Source organism: Cyprinus carpio, chromosome B18 (genome assembly GCF_018340385.1).
Source record: "Cyprinus carpio isolate SPL01 chromosome B18, ASM1834038v1, whole genome shotgun sequence".
Classification (NCBI taxonomy): domain Eukaryota; kingdom Metazoa; phylum Chordata; class Actinopteri; order Cypriniformes; family Cyprinidae; genus Cyprinus; species Cyprinus carpio.
Window position 1 is genome coordinate 2336533 of NC_056614.1, and position 19894 is coordinate 2356426.

The window sequence follows — 19894 nt, forward strand, 5'->3', positions numbered from 1 at the left end:
ATCAGCATTTGTTTGTTCAGAAACCTAAACAGTATGATTTTTCTGATCCAAGTGCACTCGTGGTCTTTTAGAGGTGTTCACTCCTGCAATGCAGTTACGCTCTCACAATTTGCATGCTGCAAACCGCCTCTGCTTTACTTTGCAGTATGCATAGTAGCATCACTATACATCTCTCTGTACTACCACAACCTAGGCCTGATCAATTGCTTTTTTGTCTGCGCTCATGCCCACAACAAACACTTCAGATCTAGGTACAATAGTGATGCCATTTCAACCCTACCAGACTGAACAATTAACTGCACAACTGTATGAGCAAGAACTTGCCAAAGAATGCCTAATTTTAAAGTCGTTCCTGTCAGTAATTGTGATTTGAATGCTTAGTGTGACACACTGATGGCGATGTGTGCCAGACCATCTAGTGAACCCAGGGCACCCACTGGCTGGGTCTCTAAGAATAGCCACAGTGTTCCAGAGCAGGAAAGCCCCCGACGCGTGACCCGGGCAGGGTGGACGGACTCTGCGCTGCCTTTGGGAGCTCGATCGTGGGCTGCTGCTATTCCTGTCTCGGCCCGGCCCGGCCTGCATGCTTTCAGATGGAAATCTAAACAGTGGGCAGAACAAGCACTTCTCTCACTGGATCCCCCACCCTTGACCGTGCCTTGCTCAGTGCGAACCTGCTGCGTGAATGGCCCTCCTTCATGCGGACCAGGTTTAACAGTCTCGCTGTCACATGCTCTGAGAAAGATAGAGCAAGAGATAAAGAACTGAAGGTGTTTTATTGGCCACCCTGCTGCGACCCACAACTTTTTTTTGCTGGTTTGAGGATTCTTTTGTTGTCCTTTGTACTTAGCTCCACATTCTCAAATGACTTAATTTTCAGACTGGAATTTGATGGCATATGCAACTCCGAATTGAAACAGAAAGAAAGTGAAAAAGGGAAATGCATGTGGGGTAAGATATGTTAATTTGACATACAGACACAAATACACCAAACAAAAAAAGCATTCAGAAGCTCAAATACCATCCAGACTATTGAGGGACTCAAATGAGCTATTTGGCTTTTATTACCCACCCACTCGCTGTCTCTCACGCATTTAAGACAGACCCCTCACACACATAAATGCAGAAACACAGTTCTTTGAAGTGTGTCTAATCTTAGAACGGACCATTAACACTATCATCAGTGTGTGATCTTTAAGGCTGTAGATTGGCCCTGGATAGATGTGTGCATGTCATTAAATCACTGAACATACTATGGAAAACACTGAATGGACTGGATGGGTGGAGACCTGTGGTCATGCCAGCAGTGATGTAATCCCTTCGGGGACTCCATTCATGTTGCCTTGGATGCTCTCACATTACAGATAAGTGAATCATCCGACCCCTCCCCACCACACCCGACTCCATGAGACCACCAGGGCCTCATGTCCATAATCACAATTTCACAGCCCCCTGACTAATGCAGAGAGCTCAGACAGGCCGACTTGCACTCATACACACCTGCACTGTTTCCATCCGATATGAAGGTTTTGCGTGTGGGACTGTATGGCTGAGACCCAAGATCTTTTGGGCCTAATGTGGTTCAGTAGCCAGAATTATAGAGGATTCATATCTACGGCTATTAGCGATGTATAGATACTCTCTATGAGAATTAATACAATGTTCATTTCATTCATTGAACTCCACATGCCTAGCTAATGATTCATTTGCATCACAGAAGATCATAATGTTGGAACGTCTAGCCTATGTGATCAACTGTGTGAAGCTGATTTGAAGCTACACTTTAAAAAAAAAAAAAAAGTTTTTGTTGCCAAAAAGTTTCTATATTTCAGGTATTTATGGAAACATTATGAGAGTGTAACTCTTAAATTTAATACTTAAAGCCTTTTTGTATAATGCATTATAAAAGTAGTTTTAATTCATCAATAATGTCATGTAATGAACCTTATGATGCATTGTGCAGTCGTATGAATAATTGTAACCACAGTTAATATATTATAACACGTATCAATTCATTGTTACGCTATGCATTTAAAATGTAGTTATAATTATTTACGACAAGATCTAATGTATAACACACATTATACACACATTATGAATAATTGTAATGCATTATACCCTTTAATAACCCTTGATAATGCATTACACATAAAAACTTTAAAAATATTGTGATGAACATTAAACTAAATATTTGTCTTCAACAGAGAAGACACAGAGGTTAAAATGAATCGGTGAATCGTTTATTTACAAGAACCATGAGAATGGACCGATTCTCTTAAATGAATTGGATTTCCAGTGGAATATTAGAGTATGCAGAGCGTGTTTGATTAAGTTTGTTATACTATTTGATGACTGTGATTGGCCAATGATAATTTTAACGTTTGCGTTCACACAATATATCTTCCAGCTCTTTCGGCAGTAACAGCTTGCAGATTAGATCTGTTGAATAAAAGTTTTTCTGTGAAAACGGCTCACTATCCTTTCGCTTTAGGTGTCCTTGCAGATATATGGTTTTCTCCAAGTGAGCATGCAACATAATGCAAGAGAACCATACAGATGCTTTACACATTAACAGAAAGATAAACTCAGTGTATGTTTTTCCTGATTTGATTTTCATAGCAGCTCTGAACCCTGAATGCACAGATTGAGCTGTTATTTGGCTTTTAATTTTATCTAAATATGAAACCATTTCAAATCACCAGGCTGCTATTTTTCTTGTTCAGAAAGCACTTTGCTTTTGTCACTAATGCAAAACCCTCACTGCAATTTGTGTGTTATATTTTGTTCAAACAAACATGCTTTCTTTATGAAGAAAAAAGGAACATTTGCACTTTACCAGGGTCTTCCGGAGTCTTTCTTGCCAGTTCTGGCCTTGTATCACCTAATGTGAAAATGGGCATTGAATGAAGCCGCTGACGTCCAGCTGGTAGAATAGCCTCTCTAATGCGCAATTAAACACTGTAAATGGAGACTGCAGCATCTCGCTCTAATCGAATCACATGAGAGCACTGCATTGTTCTTCTCCATTTAGACGCTCCGCATAATGCATCACCGCAAGTCCTTCCCTGTTTGTGTCAAGCGGGGTTGCAGATCGGGAGAAGGAGGTTAGGAGGGACAGCTGTTGTGCATTCCTGGCTGGGTTATGTCGTGATGTGGATCGACAACAGTGAGTGCAAACCCATACGGCACCCAGGGCTGGCAGTTTCAAAACCGCGCAGAGATGCCAGAACATCTGGGTGTCAGTAGAAAAGCAGTCACAGACGGTGAAAAAAAAGACACAAAGTGTTGGCTTTCCACAGTCTGGACTTCACATTTAGCTCCCGGACAAATTCATTGTGCCTGAGTCACAGGCGGGTGTTTTTTGATGGCCTCTAGTAATAGAATAATCACCCCTCACCTTGTGTTTTTGATCGCATTACTGTCCCTTCAGCGAATTCTTCACTCGGCTTTGTGACATTCTTCAAACCCTCAGGGTTTGTTTTTTTCCTAGCCCCTCTTTTCTCTGGAACTGCCACCCCGACAGTCCTAATTGGATCAGTGGAAGTCACCGGGCATTGTTTAACTCATCAAAGCCCTCTCTGTGTCCTGCTGGGTGCCCACGAGCAGAGAGGGCGATCTTTCCAACACTGCGCTGTCTGTTTGACGCCCCGCAGCCTGCTGTGACATCATCACCCCTCCGCCACGACCTCTGACCCCTAACTATTGACCCCTGCCAACAGAGGCCCATCTGTCTGTGGCTGGAGACGGAAATGGGACAGCTTGCTGGGCGGAAGGGGGTCATCGGTGTAGAATCTGACCTGTGACACACACTCGATGTGTTTGCACACTGTCCTTGGCTCTGAGCAGCAGTCTAGGAGGTCAGGTTGGAGGTGGTTGATGTGTGTAGGCCTGTAGGATAACTAGGTTTAAGTGTGTGATGCTGACGCTGCTGGTTTTCTCGCTGTATATGATGATGTAGTATTTCACACTGATTGACTTACTTTTGCTCAGGAGAGTAGTTTTGTGGAAATGAAACTCTGAAATCTGGGATTTCATGTAATTTTTGTGAATGTAGTATATATTTATTTGTTGTTGTTGGATTTTGACTTGGAATGTATTAATTTTTTTTTTTTTTTAATTTTATGTTTTTTTTTTATTTGTAAAATGAATTGCATTTTGTGAAATGTAATATCTGTATTAAATTGGCTTGAGTTATTTATATTTTCTCATTTAATTTGAAGTATTTTACTTAATGTTATTTTTATTTGATTCATAAAATATATATTTTGTGAAGTAATGCAGTGTTGTCTTTGATTTGATTTAGCTTGACTTAATTTTACTGTAAGTAAAAACAATTAAAATAATAATAAATGATTTTTTTTTTTATTTTTTAATTATTTTACTTATTTGTACTTTTTGTTTGTTTGCCCTTAATTGAGTTGTTTTTGCCTGTCATATAGTTTTTGTGAAATATAGTATATCTGCAGTTAATCTCAGATTATGTGATGACATATTTGCCTGTGTTTGGTCCAACAGATCTGGAGTGTGCGGATGTTCCCTTATTAACTCCAGGAAGTAAAGAAATGATGTCACAGGCTCTTTTGGCCACATTCAGCGGCTTCACCAGGGAGCAACAGCGGCTCTCCATCCCAAAAGGTCCAACTCTACAGCACTTCCATCTAAATAAAAACACTCTCTAACAACTCTCTAGAGTAATTCCTGTAGCTCTCTTTCTCTCTCTCTCTTTAAGGGAAAGTTCCTGGCTCAGTATTCTGTAGCACTAGGCTGTTTTTGAAATGACCACAATCAGATGGCCTAAAAAGAGATCTTGCTAGATAGGCACATGGCACTCTGAAGCGGCAGAGGTTATGAATTATGCTTCCCAAACTATGTCAGACCGCAGGATGGCTTTACTTGCTGTGTCTGGAGAGGCAGAAGTCTGTGTCTGTCTGGAAATAGCAGTTGTGGAGGGCATGCACAGTAGAGAGACACACACACAGAGTGAGAGAGTGAGAGAGTGAGAGAGAGTGAGAGAGTGAGAGAGAGAGAGAGAGAGAGAGAGAGAGAGAGAGAGAGAGAGAGAGAGAGAGTTGGTGTGTGGGTCTGTAGGCTAAAATTACAGCTGTTTCAGTTCCTCTCATCATGGTATCAAATTTATAGCGAAATCAGCTGATAATTTCACACAAGCCACTGGACCTGTGACTAAAATATTGCATGCACCAGCACTACAAGCAAACAATATTAGTGTCTTGATAGTTAATGGGCATACTTGCTTAAACATTTTTGTAGTCGATCATGAAACAGAAACATACTGTTTCTTTCTTTAATATGATGCAATCTGTACAATATATGTAATAAAATAATTGCATCTGTCTCTTTCTGTTCTCTAGACCCCCGTGAGTGGACAGAGGCCCACGTTAGAGAATGGTTGACCTGGACAGTAAACGAGTTCAGTCTGAAGAATGTGGACTTCCATAAGTTCACCATGGACGGGGCCAATCTCTGCGCGCTGGGCAAAGAGAGATTCCTGGATCTGGCACCAGACTTTGTGGGTGACATCCTCTGGGAGCATTTAGAGATGCTGCAGAAAGGTAGACATCCTCACAGCCTCATGAAAGACACCAATCATCAACCACTCTTATTGTACTATCATTGAGATACTGTTATCATTTTTCTGTTTTCATTTTAATTTTAGAGAATTTTGTGATTTTGTTGTGTTTTTGTAATTTTTATTATGATTTTTTTTTTGAATATATCTGTATTTTTAAGTTTTAGTTTTAGCTATTTAAGCACTAAAAATAGCTAGAAATGAGAAATGGTGCGTTGACAACTAGCTAAAATTATATATATATATATATATATATATATATATATATATATATATATATGTATATATATTTACATTTATTTATATATATATATATGTATATTTCAGTTCATATTTATTTTACTTCATTTATATATATATATATTATATATATATATATATATATATATATATATATATATATATATATATATATATATATATATATATATATATATATATATATAGTTAATGGTTTTAACCCTGTCTTCAGTAAATTGTTTTTAATTTATTTTTATGAGTAATATAAATTTTAATTAATATTATATTCATATTTATTCAATTATTTTAATGTATACATATTTTTTTTATTAATTATATGAATCATTGTAGTATTAATATATTTTAATTCATTTATTTTAATTGTATTTATTTAGTTATGCCCACTATAGTTCATTCATCTAAAAAAAAAAAAAAAAAAAAAAACACTTTTGAAACTTTTTTTGTAACATCGTTTATTAAAATCTGATTACAAATAGAAAATCATAAAATGCGCTATGAATTTATTATTGTATGTCCGAATGAGCAGCTGCTTTGCGATAAATACTTCAACTTAGAAACCTCACACATTAATATAGAATTGATGTATTGTATGTATTGTAGATGTATTGTAGTCACAGGTGTGAGTATATCCAAAACTCTAAATACAGATCATCCCATTCGAATTTCGAGCTGTAATGGTATTTATAAAGTGACTTTTACAAGCGCGTAAGATACAGTGCAGTAAATCATCTTTAGCAGATTTTATCATCTAGATTTTATAATGTGTGCTGTGATTTTTCATGTCAAATCCTGGAAGCATGTATGAGGTTTCACATTTTGAAAGCCTGTAAAGTAAATTCCACTCAGACATATCAAAGCAGTTTCTGTTGCACTACCTCGCACAATCTAATCTGTTACCCAGCAAGCTCAGCTCTGAAAGTGTGCATGGGTTCAGTGATGTGTGTTGTTTTCTTCACACAAGACCCGAAGCATTTCCCTGTCAACGGTCTGACCTCCAGTTTCCAGGAATCCCGCTACCCCTCCGAATACTACTTCAGTGAGTATCGGTCATCACTACACGTTCAGCACTTTAGTCATGACTCTACTAGATGCTGTCTGTAAGTGAAGACAGTTAAGGAAATCCTTTTTCACTTAACACCTGCCTTAAAGGAAAAGTTAATTCATCAAATGTCTGTATTAACTTACACTTATGTCATTCAATTCTTACTATAGTAATACAGAAAGAGTTGTTGCTGTAAAGCTAAGTACTAGAAAAGCATCTTGAAAGTCTGAATTCATACAAAGTGATACTGTACATGACTTTGAAATGTAATAGGGATGCAGTGACATTAAAACTGATTATTATTTTCTTGTTATTATCAATCATGTTGCTGATGTTAATTATTTGTCTAAATTGTCTAAAATCAGTCAATTTAGTGAATGTTGCATCACAACATTATAATATACAGTATTGGAAATGTATAAATATTTTATATTTGTTAATTATTAGTAACAATATGAATTTAAAGTAAGAAATAGATGATTGCAGAAGTACTCCAAATGTTAATCATGAAATAAACTCAATTAAAAATCAAATATTGACCGATACATTACATAATCTCTAATTTTAACCGATATTGTATACCGATATTGTAACCGATACATCACGCATTACTAAATTGAAGTCATTATTGACTGAGAATCTTTACCTCCACTGCAGATCTCATATCAAACATGGTGACTGTAGTGTAGATTAGTGCAGATTAATTAATTAAAGCCTTAACTAATTACTAATGACCAAACATAATCACATCATTTTGTAGTGCAGACAACAATTTTTCAGTATCACTGATATACTATTATAGTTTTTGTTGATATTCTGAATTATATATATTGATTTTTGTTATTTTATTTTTCTGTTTTTGTTTTTTAATTTTAGATACATTTTTTGTATTTTTTATTTTTGTCTTTATAGATTTTATTAAGTTTTAGTTTTAGTTATTTAGTTCTTCAAAAAAAAATGTTTTGGCATCTAGCTGATTTTTTTATTTATTTTTTTTTATTTCAGATAATCTTTATCTAATTACATTTCATGAATTTGTTTTTATTTTTAGTTAGTTAATAATAATAATAATAATAATAATAATAATAGCCCTGGTGCCGATAGTCTTTGGTCACTATGTCATTTTATGGAAAAGGTCTATGCAAATACTTTTTTTTTTTTTTTAATTAAAATTTGTCTTTTCTTTGTCATTCTTTCCTCCAGACTATGGCATTGAACATCCTCAGTGTGTCCCTCCGTCAGAATACTCCGAGCCGAGCTTCATCACAGAGTCCTACCAGACCCTCCACCCGATCAGCTCAGAAGACCTGCTGTCGCTCAAATACGAGAGCGAGTATCCAAACGTGATACTGCGAGACACGCCTCTAAATCCACTGCAGGGAGACTATTTTTCAGTCAAACAGGAAGTTGTGTCACCTGACAACATGTGTGTGGGTCGCATTAGCAGAGGTGAGTATGGGCCAAAGGTCATGTGTTTCAATGCAAATGAAACCGCGTTCATGTGAGGTCTAGATTAATACAGCATAAACGTTCGGGAGGTGAAAGCTAATTCCTCTCATCTTAGATGCATGTTTATGATCTCCCATCGGGGCTTACATTGATCCCCATCGCCCCCACAGTGATCAGCAGTGTTGTCTCCGAAACACCGCTCTCATCTCGCATTTCTGCAGTTATGCACTCATTGCCAGGGAATGAAGTAGACCGTTGGGTTTATTTGTGGTTCTATCTTACACCATCTCGAGAAAAAGGAGAGAAAAACAAAGCTGTTTGCTTCAAAGTGAGAGATGTTTGAAGCCACAGAGCGCTGGTAGCCGTCTTTTGTGTCAAGGCGACCGTGTGAGGTTACGTTACTGGGGTACGAGGTGTTTTTGTGAACCTAAGGTTCTCGTAAGGAGCGAGAGTAAAGCGTGAAAAGAGCGTTCCGGTTTCTCATGAAGTAACTTTACCTCGCGTATGTCTGGTTTCGCTCCCACTCGTTGAATAAACCCCTCCTGTCTAACCATTGTGCAGCTGAACAAATGATCGCGATTTGGATTGAACGTTGAGATTTGTTAAAGTCGCTTGTATATTTTTGAACAACACAGAGATTTGGGTTTTCGCCCCCTAGGTACGCACTGTGGACTAAATCCCAGCTGTGTTTTTCCTGTGTGGGAAAGTATTTGTGGTGCCACCAAACTCGCATGTGGCTTCAATTTTTCAATTGAGGATTTCAGGATCAGTCCCAGCTCTGTATTATCTTTCATTCTGTAATTGACATTCAATCGAGACCGGCCTTTTATCTCCAACTTGGCCAAAAATAGAAAAGCAATTTGTTTTGATTTTCTTCCAATTAGAGAAAACCCAAATATTTCCACATGGAAATTGTGTAAGAGAAACACAGTGTGGTGTGGACCAGTTCTGGATCTTTCCACGTGGTTGGGTCTAGACTGCTTGTGAACTTCTCTAGCTGGTGTAGCTGCCAAACTTTACACCTTCTGTAACCAAAGACACTGGGTTCATGGGTAGAAATTAAGGCCAAGCCTCATTTATAAAAGACACATACAATCTGATTTGATCCTAAATTCCACAAAGTTTATGCTATGTTGTACATTTGTACATTCATATTTAGGAACATTTCAGTGTTTATATTATTATTAGTGCTGTCAAACAATACATAATATAATTATATACATAATAAATATACACAACACACACATGTACTATGTAAACAAAAACTGTTATTTTGGATGCAATTAATCATTTGACAGCACTAATTATTATATTTTACATTTTTATTTTGTTATGTGTGTGTCTCTATATAGATTATATATATATATATATATATATATATATATATATATATATATATATATATATATATATATATATATATATATATATATATATATATATATCAGGTTTAATTGTTTTTTTTACATCAACTTACATTTATTTTATTTCATTTAGCATTTTTAATTTTGGTTTAGTTTAAGTTAGCTATAATGGAACTACATACATACTACTGTTATACGCTTTTATTTACTTATTTTGGAGATATTTAGAAGAATGTGCATGCTCCTCTTTTCCATAAAACATGCATCAGATCAAAACACTGTCTGTTTGAATATGTGGAATGAACATTGACTGTGAATGATGTTTAATAACAGTGAAATCTCTGTCGCAGGTAAGCTGGGAGGTCAAGATTCGTTTGAGAGCATTGACAGTTTCGAGAGCTGCGACAGACTGACGCAGTCCTGGAGTAGTCAGTCGTCATTCAACAGCCTACAGAGAGTTCCCTCCTACGACAGCTTCGACTCGGAGGACTATCCCACTGCACTGCACGGACACAAACAAAAGGGTACCTTCAAAGACTACGTACGAGAGCGCTCGGACCTCAGCAAGGACAAACCGGTCATCCCGGCGGCTGCGCTCGCTGGCTACACAGGTCAGCATTACCCCGGATTCAATCATTCACCGCTCATGTCCACAACCTACTCGTGCAATTAACCCAAATGAGTCAGAATTCAAATAAGCACAAGACCGAAAGCCAGTGCCTCGAGTCATAGCCTAGTTTGACAATCATACACAAGACCAGCAACAAAAACTTTACAGAAGTTAGTACTTTTATACTATTAAAAAAGATGTTGAGCATGGTACAGTGGTATTATGTTGTATGGTAATACAATGTTTTTTGAACATGTACCATGTGCTGACATGGTATCCTTTAAAGTATGACCATACCATATTATTACCATGGTATTCTTTAAAGTACCATGAAATACCACGTAAATATGATATCAAATACCAGATCTTATATTATTTATGATATTATATACTATATCATATAAAAAAGCTGTAATCTATATATCAGAAATCGTATGATACTGAATATTATATAACACACCATATCATATACTGTATATATCATATCAACAACCATTTGATATTATTGCACGTATAATGAATAATATTATATGTCATATTAAATACCATATCATGCATAAAGCATCAAAAAGGCATGTCATGTTATTCCATATATGATATCATAAATCATATATTATTATATTTTATATCACGTACCATATCATATTATGTGTTATTCCATTTATGATATAATAGATTACATTATATATAATATTGTATACACCATCATATACTGTATACCATATCATATTAAAAACCACGTCATTCTATGTATCATATTTTAAATAATGCATGCCATATTGTATAGCTAATACCATATCATATCAAAAACGTTATTCCGTGTAGCATAAGTTAAATTATATATCAAATTGCATACCATATCATATAAAAAAACATGTTCCTTATATCACAAATTATATTTATATATATATATATATATATATATCATGTTGCAATACCATATAATATATTCCATATATCAAATGCATATGATGTTACTTCATATATATTATATCAAATAGCACACGATGATTTATCCCATATCATATTTTAAATACTCTATACCATATCATATCAAAGAATGTTATTCAATATATCATAAGTCATATAAGTATATATCTTATTGCATACCATATCATATCAAAAAGCAGATGATATGTTATTCCTTATATCATAAATTATATATGATATATGGAATATATCAAAAAGCATATGATGTTACTTCATATATCATATGATGTTTTTCAATATATATGATATCATGTGCCGAATCATAAACATACAGTGACAAATGAAATATGTATGACAAAAAAGTAATAATTTGGAATCACACGTTTTTGCATGAGTCTCTAATGGAGACGTCTCGTCTCATGTTGCTGCCGGATCGGTGAAGACGAGTCGTGCACCAGTTTTGAATGCATTGGTGCACTTGGTAACCGCAGAGCCACATTTGTTACATGACTGTAAGAGAGTCATGGCAGTGTTTTTGTGAGCGGCTCGTGTACCAGCAAACATGCCACACCCCGGCCTCTACACATCAAAACACACGTTCCTTCCCTCCCTGCCACCAGCTCTCCGTTTCTTTCTCTGCTGTTTTCATCTCGTACTCCTTATCTGAGGCCCACATCTCAACCCATTTCCAGGTCGTCTTGGCAACAGAGGGTGCAGCACAAAGTGATAGCAGCCCTGTGCACTTAAGATGAGAGCTCCTTTATCGGCCCATCTTCGAGGGGCTTTTTAAACCTTGTTCCATACATCTCGAACCTACCTGAAAAACACTTCCCTACCGTTAAAAAAAGAACACACACACACCGGCCGAACTCACTATGTGTATTTCTATTTTGGGAAGCTAAGGTTTCTTTGAACATGTAACGCACCGTTTTGCCTGTACCTGTACCTGAATTCTCCATACTAGACCCGAGCCCAAAAATCGAGACGTAATAGTCATATTTCCCGTAAGAGATGGTAAAATGCGTTTGTTTTTGTATATGTGCACATGCATGAGGAATACTGCAAAACATATTTCTATAATGGACAGAACTACCTGTTTTTATGAGTGTCACCGCAGCGTCAACACAACAGCCTTCAGAGTTCAGAGATGAGGTAGATAAAGCCAGCAAGTGACAAAAAAGATCTATTTGCTCGCAGAGCTCTGAGGTTTCGTGTTTGTCATCATTAATCACATACGCACGTACAAATCCATCAGATCTGTGAGGAGAGCAGCACAACCACAGTACCGCAACACTTTCTTCAGCGAAGGCTGATTTTTTACTTTACAGGGCGGCTTCTTATAAAGACGCACGCACACATTAAAGGGACAGTTCACCTAGAAAAATAAAACTCTGTCGTCATTTACTCGTAGACCACAAAGGGACGTTTAGAAGAATGTTCATGCTGTATTTGTTGTTTTTCATATAGTGTAAGTGATTGGGGACTGGGTGGTCAAGCACCAAAACAAATGTCAAAAAAGCAACACAAAAGTGGCATAAAATAGTTCATATGACAATGTGTGGCAGTCCAATTCTTCTGAAACCGTATGATAACTTTGTCTGATTTGAAAACACTCAAGAACCAATTACATTTGGCATTACTGACTACTACTTTGTTAGCACTTTACAATATTACTGTATTAACTAACAATGGGCAATATTTCTACCATTTATTAATCTTTGTTAACTTTTGTTTAATACAAATACAACTGTCCATTGCTAGTTCAGGTCTATTTAATAACAACTTTTGATTTTAACAATGTATTATATGTCAAATTTTCATGAACTAAGATTAATAAAGTATTTTTCATTGTAAGTTCATGTTAACTAATGTAAATAAATGGGACCTTATTGTAAAACGTTACCTTTACTTTTATGTACTTTGGATATTGGTCACCATTTACTTTCATTATGTGGAAAAGTCAAGCGTGAGCATTTTGCTAAAAATCTTCTTTTGTGTTTCATGGAGCAACAGAAAGAGTGAGTATTCTAATTCACACAAAACTATTTATTTTAGGGTGATCTATCATTTCAAGCTCAGTGTTAGCAATCCAAGTTTTCAGAAATCCTCACCTTTGCTTGCTGTAATCATGCACTCACTTCAAGCAAAGTGGCCTTAATGTACTTTTAAAGCTTTGCTGAAAGTCCGCGGTGGATTTGTCTGTCAGTCTGAGGGTTTGGTTCAGGCGTGTAGAGGACAGACCGATTGCTTTCCATTCCCGGCCTCTTTGGGTCTGATGAGGGTGTGTTACAGTAGCCGAGCTTATGGAATGTGTTTTAATGCATTTACCTACATAAACAGATTACTACATTGATCCAGATGAGTGATTTTAGTAATTCATATGTTTAGATGGAGACAGAGAGAGGCAGACAGACAGAGGGAGAGAGTTAGAATGAACTGTTGAACTGTTGATGAGATAATCTGTTTCAGAAATGCATTAGTGTTTTATTGCATTATCGGCAAGGATATTTTTAGCTGGATGTAACACGCAGTGGGGAATTCACTAAGAATGAATTGTGCCTGCTGTTATCGCCATGTATTTCGCATGTGTGTTGCTTTCCCGCCCAGTGCACCAAAGGAATGATACAGATTAGGTAACTGAATAAATGTAGCATACAGTCTATGCTTAACGTAATTATGTCACATTATTACTTTACATTATGTGACATAATGTATCTTCTGTCTTCAGAATAATGCGCTAATCTAAAATAAGCCCTGAAAGCATAGCAATTAATTAGTGTTGCACCAATATTAAAATTCTGCCAGATTTTTATATTTTACTTTATTTTATTTTATTTTATTTTATTTTATTTTATTTTATTTTATTTTATTTTATTTTATTTTATTTTATTATTATTTTATTATTTTATTTTATTTTATTTTATTTTATTTTATTTTATTTTATTTTATTACTCATTCAATTTATTTATTTGTTTTTTCCTGATGACCCAAAAAATGAAAGTGATTAAAATTATATGCTACCATTTAAATAAATAAATAAATACTTAAATACATATTTAAAATACATTGTATATTTTATTTTATTGCTGATAAACAGTACAATAATAGGATTAAATTTCTACATACTAATTTGTTTAAATAAATTGATAATACAATTTTGAATTTAGGCATCAAGACATTAAATTATACAGAATGAAAATAAATCTTGTGATTTTTTTTTTTTTTTTTTTTTTTTTTTTTTTGATTTATATTGATTTTGCTTTGAAATGATCTAAATATAAAAATAGGGGAAATGAGCATGCACAATTAATTATCCAATATTGATAGCCCACTGACAAATGATTTTTTATTTTTTATTTTTTTCAGTATTGCCAATTGATAATCAATATGGTACCTATATATTCTGCATCCCTACAGTAGCAGGACTTCTGCAGGGAATTGAGAGTCTCTCTTCTTTTCACTCTTGTTTTGCAGAAGGTGTGATATGAAATGACGGTTCATTTTAATGCACACAAACCACAAGATGAATAAAAAGCAAAGCTTATCTAAACGGGTGCACAAGCTGCTCTGCTGCTGCCTACACGCTGTGAAGCCCTTGCAGGATAGATCTCGCGCTATAGGTCAACACGACCACATAAACCCTTCACGCTAGTCCTTATATCACTTCTCACTATCAAATGCATTAAGATGTTTTAATATTTCAAATGTCTCCTTAAATATGTCATTGTGCAGAGAGGCTAAAGTCTTTAAAGTTGACCCTGGCACGGTTAGGGGCGAATGCGATGTTGGAGCCTGTGAGAAAAGCCTCTTGGTTTGCAGATGTCCGCCAAGGGCTTCACTCTCTCACACCCACACAGTCTTTCACACACATGTCGACATCACACACATGTGTGCTTTCAGATACACCCGGGCGACATGCAGACATATACATCATGGCCTTCGTGATCAAACACATTTATCCACCAGATATTTAGCCTTGGGGCAAAATCCAAATGATGTCAGTGCTTTGGAATTCACATAAAGAGTCCAAAGCTCAAGTAGGACATGCAGTCTGAGCAGTAGCCAGTCAATACTCCATTGTGTCTCAGCCATCTCTGTTTTCATGCAGAGTGACATAAAACTAATGGCATGCGAAACTCAGTTTGGACCGGGATACAAATACGTACTTAATGCACTAATACAGTAGGAAATCTAGAACTGAAAAATCGAGAATGGTAATAACATGCTTCTTTGATGTGTGATTCATGTATGTGGTACTGAGATTTTGTTACTGTATTAAGTGGTGTTGTTGTGTCTCTGTTCAGGCAGCGGACCCATTCAACTCTGGCAGTTTCTGTTGGAGCTCTTGACAGACAAATCCTGCCAGTCCTTCATCAGCTGGACTGGAGACGGCTGGGAGTTCAAGCTTTCCGACCCTGATGAGGTGAGCGCTTATACAGTAAACATACTGCCGGTGTAGTGGGGAGGGTAAGACTCCAAAAAAGGGGGGAAAAAGTACTCTATTTTTTTTTTTTTATAAAAATAAATAAACACACACACACACACACACACACACACACTCTATTATATATATATATATATATATATATATATATATATATATATATATATATATATATATATATATATATATATATATATATATATATATATGAGAGAAATTAATTAATTAAACCATTACAAATAGTTGCTTAAAATGAACATTGACTGAAATAAAATCATAAACATGAATACATAAACTTTTTATTTATATAAATGATTAAATATAATTATTAATTATTAAATAATTATTAAATAAACTGAGCCAACATTTCTCATTTAGAAGAGAAAACTCAGATTACTTTATGCGCTAATGTAACTCAAAGTATAATAAAAAAAATAATAATAATAATAAAAAAAATGTATAAAATGAATTTTTTTTTAAATATATATATAAAAAAATTACATTTAAAATATTAATAAAAACTATAATATTTCAGTGATACTGTAATAACACTGGCACTATAGTAATAGCTTAATATATATTTAAAAAACATTGACATACTAAAATATCATGGTACAATTTGGAAATCATGTGGTATAACAGATTGAACAATATGTATTTTTACATTTACACTTAATATTTATTTTTTACAATTAATACCATGGCAATAACAGACAATAAAGGTTTTTTTTTTTTTTTTTTTTTTTTTTAAGCTCATATTATCAATATTTATTAAAAAATATAAATAGAAATATAAAAATATATCACTAAAATATATGCATTTAATGCAGATTTTAAATAATGTGTGTGTAGCTGGTTGCTGTTCTTCACACACCAACCACACGGTGCTATTTATCAGTTCGATCGCTCTTTCTCTAGTAGCATGTGTTACAGTGGCTATACATTGGTACCACCACTGCAAGATGCAAATGATCGTATGAACAGTGTGTGTTCATGCTCCTGACCTGTGTCTCTCTGACCTGTAGGTGGCACGCAGATGGGGCAAGAGGAAAAACAAGCCCAAGATGAACTACGAGAAGCTGAGTCGTGGTTTGCGCTACTACTACGACAAAAACATCATCCACAAGACGTCCGGCAAGCGCTACGTCTACCGCTTTGTGTGTGACTTGAAAAGCCTGCTGGGATACACTCCCGAAGAGCTGCACACCATGTTAGACGTGAAGCCCGACGCGGATGAGTAAACTTCGGACTTTGGAAATAATAAAAAAAGGCTGAAAAAGTCCCTGGAAAGAAAACAGGGCGTCCATTTTTGGGTCCAATCACATTCCATCTTAACACTTAGTCGTGGTCCAGTCTTGTTTTGAGCTCACACGGGACAGCGTCAAAACATTCACCAAAGTTTAGAATCCGTAGACTTTGCGCGTCTGTATTGTTTATAGCTCTGCGGGAAGGGAAAACTCTAAGTCCAGGTAGACCCAGTAGCATAAACACCGGGAAGGAACAGAGGACAATAAGATGGACATTTCTTGGACTGAACGCTCCTGTTATTAAACACGTTGCCAAAATTAGAGACAAGAGGAATATCGCAGAAATATTTACGATTGAGTTACTTACTGTTTCTGTCTCCTTGCATACCCAACCACGAGGAAGAGTTCTCAGCCGGACCAAAAGAACAAAAAGTGTTTTATTTTTTTTAATATTGTTTCTTAAAGATCTATATGTGTCAGTATTAATTTGTCGTATTGCGATGCTGTCCGGACAGAGATTGCGCCATTTTTTTTGTAGGTTTTCATATGAAGGTCTATTGAAGTCAAACCGTGCTTAGATAGTCTCTCCGCTTCTTTTAAGGTCACGGTTGGTTACGGTTTGCTCTTACCACAGTGTCCATAAACGCTGTTTTTGATCACCAGATCAAAATAGATACCAGAGTCTCGCCCTTTTCAGTTGAAAGAGACGTACCTCAGTCAAACTGAGAGTGTGAGTGAGAGACGCAAATGAAAGCGGCCGTTGGCTTCTCAACGGTGACACGCTTGTGGTAAGAACGAGGTGTCGTTTTATCACTTGTATTAAGACAAAAGACATCAGACGTTTCTTGCCTCGGTTTGTTTGTACGTGAACGGTTTTTCATAAAGTTTTGCCTTAATATAGCACTTGCTGTGATTTCCCAAGGTTGACTGAAATGTGTGGGCTGGTGAAAACTGAAATGTCACTCAAACGGTTTGCTGGCAGCCATAAAGCGAGGCCTTTTGACCTTGGGACGACGTGGCTCCAGTTAGCCATGCTGAAAGCATGCATCGGGATTGGCAAAGTACGTGAGATGGATATCGCAGCAGAAACCAAGGATCTGTTGGGCTGCGTTCGATTGTCCAGATGGTTTGTGAAAGTGTTACTGTTAGTGGCTGATATAAGGTTAAGATAGGAGATCATGCTGATACTTTAGGCAGCTTTAAAGATGGCTAACATACGTCACGAGATCCAACATGGGAGTAAGTTTCACAATGGCTCAGCGGTTATATTACAGTGTCCCGGAGAAACTGCACATGAAGAGTGTTACCAGTATTTTCAGTTCCTTTAAAGACTGAGTGGCTTTGTGTTTTCTTCAGCCCAGCGTTTCTCTGTGTGGGAAGGGTCTCGCACACAAGACCTTGTGGGAAAAGCCAAAGTAAAGAGCGTTCTTCTAAGAAAACAAACCGTATTGTTTACAGTGGCAGAATGCTACCCATCCTGATTGGTGTAGCTTTGGAATTGTCTATTTTTACAGATAACATTTCATTAAATGGCTAGATTAAACAATAAACTGGGAACACATTCGTGAGAGCTCCGAATAGAAGTCTTTAATTCAGAGATGAGCTGGTTTCAGTCGCAACCGTCCTTCCATGAACAACAAGCAAAAAAAGTGCTACATCACCTGAACAAGCAGCTTATAGAGTTAGTCTCTCTGGAATAACGAGAGGAAAGCGTGAGTTTGTTAAAGCCACAACCGAAAGCCAGCGGCATGTTACATGACTCTTTATTTGACAAGGTCCAAATCATAATGCAGTCTTTGTCCTGATTGTAAAAGTTGCAAAAGTGATGCATTTTGTGTGAAAATGAACACTTTTGACGGATACATAAATGCATATTCATATCGACGAGTGTTGTTTTTATTTCCCCACAATTTTGCCTTATTTTGTATGTTTTATATTTCTGTATTTTTCTGTTCAAAATTAGAATTTTAATGTATTTAGTTCACAAGCATTTTGATATTTTTCAATAATTTATATTTTATAAACTTTGAAATATGAGATGCAGACAGCTGGTGCTTTCGTGGGAAAAAAAATAAAAATAAATAAATAAAAATAAGGTAGCGCAGGACAAAATGTAGCGAATTTTCTTTTATATGAAATACAAAAAAAAAAGAAAGAAAAATGTCAAATTTAAGGAATTTAAAGACCTGTCTGCTTCTACAGTTCTGTATAGATAAGGCTGATGCTGGCCCATCATTATGTTCCGCTGGAGAGTTTTATAAACAGTAGCTTCTATTTCTTATTGTACTTTAAATTGTTATGTTATTAAAATATATGTGGAGAAAATGATTCATGTGCGTCTTTGTTATTTCAAAATGAACCTTTGGCCAAAGTAGCACGAAGGAAGACACACCCATAGCAACCCAACGCTTGCACAAACACAGGTATGAAGCTGCAAACACATGCAGTTATCACCTTGCAGCGCTGCAGGCTTTGCGGCAGATTTGTGGTTTTGTTTATTATGAGTCTTGGTTAAATGAGCAGCTCGTTTCTTTCATTGCTAATCATCTTAAATACCACAGCTGCAGTTTTTCATTGTAACATCGTGGAAAGACAGAGGCTGCTGGATTCTCACACTTAAGTTTGGTGTGCTGCACCTCTGGCTGTCATATGCTGGGGCTTTTCACGCACCACAGGCTCTTCTGTGGAAGGGGACGGGAATATGTTGTGCAGCGACGACCCTAAATAAAGGCCCCTGACGTAAGAACTAAAACAAGCACACTGAGTCCATTCATAAGTGTAACCTCAGTACAATAAATTACAAATGACAAGAGCCATCTCTTCTTTTTATGACTGTCTGTCCTTTCTGTCAAGACCCAAAGACTCATTTTTGACTATACAAATATGGGTTTACACTGCCAAAGCATTAAAAAAAACAAACAAACAAACACAATCATGTCCAAAAGTCTGAGGCTACACAC

The 19894-nt window shown here is 36.2% G+C and overlaps 1 protein-coding gene across 5 annotated transcripts in view; it reads left to right on the forward strand.

The window, feature by feature from the left end:
- Window positions 1-19262, forward strand: part of LOC109045490 (protein c-ets-1-B) — a 49684-nt gene extending 30422 nt beyond the window's left edge. For 4 of the 5 annotated variants that reach the window (XM_042743438.1, XM_042743440.1, XM_042743442.1 and 1 more), the window contains 7 exons: window positions 4516-4635; window positions 5370-5570; window positions 6807-6884; window positions 8094-8339; window positions 10054-10314; window positions 15548-15666; window positions 16713-19262. In XM_042743438.1, the coding sequence (XP_042599372.1) occupies window positions 4516-4635; window positions 5370-5570; window positions 6807-6884; window positions 8094-8339; window positions 10054-10314; window positions 15548-15666; window positions 16713-16928 (1241 nt within the window). In that variant the 3' untranslated portion in view covers window positions 16929-19262. The remainder of the gene's footprint in view (window positions 1-4515; window positions 4636-5369; window positions 5571-6806; window positions 6885-8093; window positions 8340-10053; window positions 10315-15547; window positions 15667-16712) is intronic. The other variant, XM_042743439.1, reaches the window with a different exon arrangement.
- Window positions 19263-19894: the final 632 nt, after the last annotated feature.